The sequence below is a fragment of the Entelurus aequoreus genome, linkage group LG05 (assembly GCF_033978785.1).
Source record: "Entelurus aequoreus isolate RoL-2023_Sb linkage group LG05, RoL_Eaeq_v1.1, whole genome shotgun sequence".
Classification (NCBI taxonomy): domain Eukaryota; kingdom Metazoa; phylum Chordata; class Actinopteri; order Syngnathiformes; family Syngnathidae; genus Entelurus; species Entelurus aequoreus.
The window spans coordinates 11,178,803-11,184,872 of NC_084735.1; the positions used below are offsets into that span (position 1 = coordinate 11,178,803).

At 37.2% G+C, this 6,070-nt stretch overlaps 1 protein-coding gene across 5 annotated transcripts in view; it reads right to left on the bottom strand.

Annotated features, from left to right (window-relative positions):
- Positions 1-5,043, bottom strand: part of LOC133650158 (SUN domain-containing ossification factor-like) — an 82,692-nt gene extending 77,649 nt beyond the window's left edge. For all 5 annotated transcript variants that reach the window (XR_009826191.1, XM_062047078.1, XM_062047080.1 and 2 more), the window contains exon 1: positions 4,884-5,043. Coding sequence is in view for 4 of the 5 variants with exons in the window: in XM_062047078.1 (XP_061903062.1) it covers positions 4,884-4,924 (41 nt within the window). In the remaining variant the exon portion in view is untranslated. The remainder of the gene's footprint in view (positions 1-4,883) is intronic.
- Between the last annotated feature and the right edge of the window lie 1,027 nt (positions 5,044-6,070).

The window sequence follows — 6,070 nt, forward strand, 5'->3', positions numbered from 1 at the left end:
CTACATTGTCATGGGGTATTGTGTGTAGAATTTTGAGGACAATTTTAACAACAAAATGTGTAAAAACTGAAGCGCTGTGAATACTTTCCAGATGCACTGTATGTTATCCAACTGTAAATAATCCATCTTCTGATTGCTATTTGAGTGTTTTTATGGTTAACTAAATCTAATGATGACATCATGACACATGTAGATATGAAGTCAGGATGACATCATATATCAAGTCAGTAGTAGATGTCAAAGTACATGGATGACATCATAATAAATAAATGATAAATGGGTTATACTTGTATAGCGCTTTTCTATCTTCAAGGTACTCAAAGCGCTTTGACAGTATTTCCACATTCACCCATTCACACACACATTCACACACTGATGGCGGGAGCTGCCATGCAAGGCGCTAACCAGCACCCATCAGGAGCAAGGGTGAAGTGTCTTGCCCAAGGACACAACGGACGTGACTAGGATGGTAGAAGGTGGGGATCGAACCCCAGTAACCAGCAACCCTCCGATTGCTGGCACGGCCACTCTACCAACTTTGCCACGCCGTCATGACACATGTAGATATCAAGTCAGTAGTAGATGTCAAAGTACATGGATGACATCATGACGGATGTAGATATCAAGTCGGTAGTAGATGTCAAAGTACATGGATGACATCATGACAGATGTAGATATCAAGTCAGTAGTAGATGTCAAAGTACATGATCAGCTTCACACTCTGACTAATACAAGACAATCTCATACATATTCTACTGTACATCTCTACCACATAACTGTACAACACAACCATCATGTTAATTACACTACTGTATTTTATGTTATTATGGTGGTACTTGATGAATACTTAGGTCTACTACAATACTGTATTTAATGTTGTCATTATGGTGGTACTTAATGAATACTTAGGTCTACTACACTACTGTATTTAATGTTGTCATGATGGTGGTACTTAATGAATACTTAGGTCTACTACACTACTGTATTTAATGTTATTATGGTGGTACTTAATGAATACTTAGGTCTACTACACTACTGTATTTAATGTCATTATGGTGGTAATTGATGAATACTTAGGTCTACTACACTACTGTATTTAATGATGTCATTATGGTGGTACTTAATGAATACTTAGGTCTACTACACTTCTGTATTTAATGTTGTCATCATGGTGGTACTTAATGAATACTTAGGTCTACTACACTACTGTATTTAATGTTGTCATTATGGTGGTACTTAATGAATACTTAGGTCTACTACACTACTGTATTTAATGTTGTCATCATGGTGGTACTTAATGAATACTTAGGTCTACTACACTACTGTATTTAATGATGTCATTATGGTGGTACTTAATGAATACTTAGGTCTACTACACTACTGTATTTAATGTTGTCATTATGGTGGTACTTAATGAATACTTAGGTCTACTACACTACTGTATTTAATGTTGTCATTATGGTGGTACTTAATGAATACTTAGGTCTACTACACTACTGTATTTAATGTTGTCATTATGGTGGTACTTAATGAATACTTAGGTCTACTACACTACTGTATTTAATGTTGTCATTATGGTGGTACTTAATGAATACTTAGGTCTACTACACTACTGTATTTAATGTTGTCATCATGGTGGTACTTAATGAATACTTAGGTCTACTACACTACTGTATTTAATGATGTCATTATGGTGGTACTTAATGAATACTTAGGTCTACTACACTACTGTATTTAATGTTGTCATTATGATGGTACTTAATGAATACTTAGGTCTACTACACTACTGTATTTAATGTTGTCATCATGGTGGTACTTAATGAATACTTAGGTCTACTACACTACTGTATTTAATGTTGTCATTATGGTGGTACTTAATGAATACTTAGGTCTACTACACTACTGTATTTAATGTTGTCATCATGGTGGTACTTAATGAATACTTAGGTCTACTACACTACTGTATTTAATGATGTCATTATGGTGGTACTTAATGAATACTTAGGTCTACTACATTACTGTAACGGACATCCAGGTATTTTCTGAGGTGTTACTTGCTGAACAAAGAATGAGAACCACTGAAGTCATAGACAACATCATATTATTATCCACCATCATCCAACATAATCTCTGCTTTGATGGCTTTACTCTCTTTAATGGTATTGCAGCAGTAAAGTCATCAGTCTTTCCTGATGTCCACTTGGAAAAAAAGCTTTTTAATCCCGTCAGTTTGTTAAATACAAACCCCGTTTCCATATGAGTTGGGAAATTGTGTTAGATGTAAATATAAACGGAACTTAATGATTTGCAAATCCTTTTCAAGCCATATTCAGTTGAATATGCTACAAAGACAACATATTTGATGTTCAAACTCATAAACTTTTTTTTTTTTTTTTTGCAAATAATCATTACCTTAGAATTTCATGGCTGCAATATGTGCCAAAGTAGTTGGGAAAGGGCATGTTCACCACTGTGTTACATGGCCTTTCCTTTTAACAACACTCAAACGATTGTGAACTAAGGAAACTAATTGTTGAAGCTTTGAAAGTGGAATTCTTTCCCATTCTTGTTTTATGTAGAGCTTCAGTCGTTCAACAGTCCGGGGTCTCCGCTGTCCTATTTTACGCTTCATAATGCGCCACACATTATCAATGGGAGACAGGTCTGGACTGCAGGCGGGCCAGGAAAGTAACCGCACTCTTTTTCGTGCTGAATGTGGCTTGGCATTGTCTTGCTGAAATAAGCAGGGGTGTCCATGAAAAAGACGACGCTTAGATGGCAGCTTATGTTGTTCCAAAAGCTGTATGTACAGGTACCTTTCAGCATTAATGGTGCCTTCACAGATGTGTAAGTTACCCATGTCTTGGGCACTAATACACCCCCATACCATCACACATGCTGCCTTTTCAACTTTGCGTCGATAACAGTCTGGATGATTCGCTTCCCCTTTGGTCCAGATGACAGGATGTCGAATATTTCCAAAAACAATTTGAAATGTGGACTCGTCAAACCACAGAACACTTTTCCACTTTGCATGAGTCCATCTTAGATGATCTCCGGCCCAGGGAAACCGGCGGCGTTTCTGGGTGTTGTTGATAAATGGCTTTCGCTTTGCACAGTAGAGCTTTAACTTGCACTTACAGATGTAGCGACCAACTGTATTTAGTGACAGTGGTTTTCTGAAGTGTTCCTGAGCCCATGTGGTGATATCCTTTAGAGATTGATGTCGGTTTTTTATACAGTGCCGTTTGAGGGATGGAAGGTCACGCTCATTCAATGTTGGTTTCCGGCCATGCTGCTTACGTGCAGTGATTTCTCCAGATTCTCTGAACCTTTTGATGATATTATGGAGCGTAGATGTTGAAATCCCAAAATGTCTTGCAATTGCACTTTGAGAAACGTTGTTCTTAAACTGTTTGACTATTTGCTCACGCAGTTGTGGACAAAGTGGTGTACCTCGCCCCATCCTTTCTTGTGAAAGACTGAGCATTTTTTGGGAAGCTGTTTTTATACCCAATCATGGCACCCACCTGTTCCCAATTAGCCTGCACACCTGTGGGATGTTCCAAATAAGTGTTTGATGAGCATTCCTCAACTTTATCAGTATTTATTGCCACCTTTCCCAACTTCTTTGTCACGTGTTGCTGCCATCAAATTACAAAGTTAACGATTATTTGAAAAAAAAAAAAAAAGTTAATCAGTTTGAACATCAAATATGTTGTCTTTGTAGCATATTCAACTGAATATGGCTTGAAAAGGATTTGCAAATCATTGTATTCCGTTTATATTTACCTCTAACACAATTTCCCAACTTATATGGAACCGGGGTTTGTACACTTGTTGAAGTGAAGAAGTGTAACATAGAAGAAGTATAACAGAAGAAGTGTAACATAGAAGAAGTGTAACAGAAGAAGTGTAACAGAAGAAGTGTAACATGTAAGAAGTGTAACATAGAAGAAGTGTAACATAGAAGAAGTGTAACATAGAAGAAGTGTAACATGTAAGAAGTGTAACATAGAAGAAGTGTAACATAGAAGAAGTGTAACATAGAAGAAGTGTAACATAGAACTGTAACATGTTAGAAGAAGTGTAACATTAACATAGAAGTGTAACATAGAAGTGTAACATGTAAGAAGTGTAACATAGAAGTGTAACATAGAAGAAACATGTAACATGTAAGAAGTGTAACATGTAAGAACATAGAAGTGTAACATAGAAGTGTAACATATAAGAAGTGTAACATTAACAAAAAAGTGTAACATAGAAGTGTAACATGTAAGAAGTGTAACATAGAAGAAACATGTAACATGTAAGAAGTGTAACATAGAAGTGTCACATAGAAGTGTAACATATAAGAAGTGTAACATAGAAGAAGTGTCACATAGAAGTGTAACATAGAAGTGTAACATAGATAAGTGTAACATAGAAGAAGTGTAACAGAAGAAGTGTAACATAGAAGAAGTGTAACATGTAAGAAGTGTAACATGGAAGTGTAACATGTAAGAAGTGTAACATAGAAGTGTAACATGTAATAAGTGTAACATGCAAAAGTGTAACATTAACATAGAAGAAGTATAACATGTAAGAAGTGTAACATGTAAGAAGTGTAACATAGAAGTGTAACATAGAAGAAGTGTAACATAGAAGAAGTGTAACATAGAAGAAGTGTAACATAGAAGTGTAACATGTAACAAAAGTGTAACATGTAACAAAAGTGTAACATTAAGATAGAAGAAGTGTAAATAGAAGAAGTGTAACATTAAGATAGAAGAAGTTTGCCAGCTGCCACATCACAACACAGCTAGCTAACAAAGTAGCATTAGCATTGACCCACTTAAGCAGCGTTAGGTGTTAATAGTAATAATAATAATAAGGTAACTTACGCCAACACTAGAAAGAGCGCCACAGTTCGCCATGTCGTCATTGTCCTCCTCCTCCGGCCGGGAGAGACATACTCGTCTTTACGAGCTAACGGTGCTAATGCTAATGCTAACTCCACCGTCAGCCAAACAACATGCTTCCGACTGTCAGTGACGCCACCGTGTGACTGGCCAATCACAACGCAGCTAAGGTTAATGCGCACATCAGAACTGGACTGGCAGCGCTCGATTTCTACTCAAGCGTCGTCCGATGGGCGGAACTCCGAGGCGACGACACTGAGAAGTCGACTGCGCACGTGACTCCTGGCCGTCAGGGTCGCAAAAATGAACACGCAGTGAGCCTATGGAAGCGCTACTTCCGGTTAAAGCGATTTACATTTGACATTTATAAAGTTTATATAATTGTTACTATTCCTGCCTTACAACATTACCCATCGGTGTAGTAAAATAACCATGTCATAATTGTGTTGTCTGTCTATTTGTAAATAATGCAGACGAGGCGTGTTGGCTGCGCTCATACCGCATTCTAGCAACATACAACACTTCACGGGGCTACCGCGCATGCTCGTCACTACTGTTGCATGCTGGGTACTGTAGTTCTAATATTTCCTAGCTCATAACATCGCAATAATGAATGAATACACCATAATATGGCCCACCAAAACCCACGCATTGCCACTCTCACGATAATGAGCCTATTTGTACAACATCTTCACTCCTCGTATAAGCAACTTGCTATAAATGACCTTGAATAATCCTGCACTTGTCAACAATTGTGCGGCCTTTTTACAGCCAGACGAGGTCGCTGTTTTACCAGTGTCGGCTTTTTTCAAACATTGATGTTATTCAGGGACAAACTGCATCATAAACTATACTAGACGCCCTTTTCACTCAGAGTTTATTACTATTATATTAACTAGACGCCCTTTTCACTCAGTTTATTACTATTATATTAACTAGACGCCCTTTTCACTCATAGTTTATTACTATTATATTAACTAGACACCCTTTTCACTCATAGTTTATTACTATTATATGAACTATACGCCCTTTTCACTCAGAGTTTATTACTATTATATGAACTAGACGCCCTTTTCACTCAGAGTTTATTACTATTATATTAACTAGACGCCCTTTTCACTCATAGTTTATTACTATTATATTAACTAGACGCCCTTTTCACTCATAGT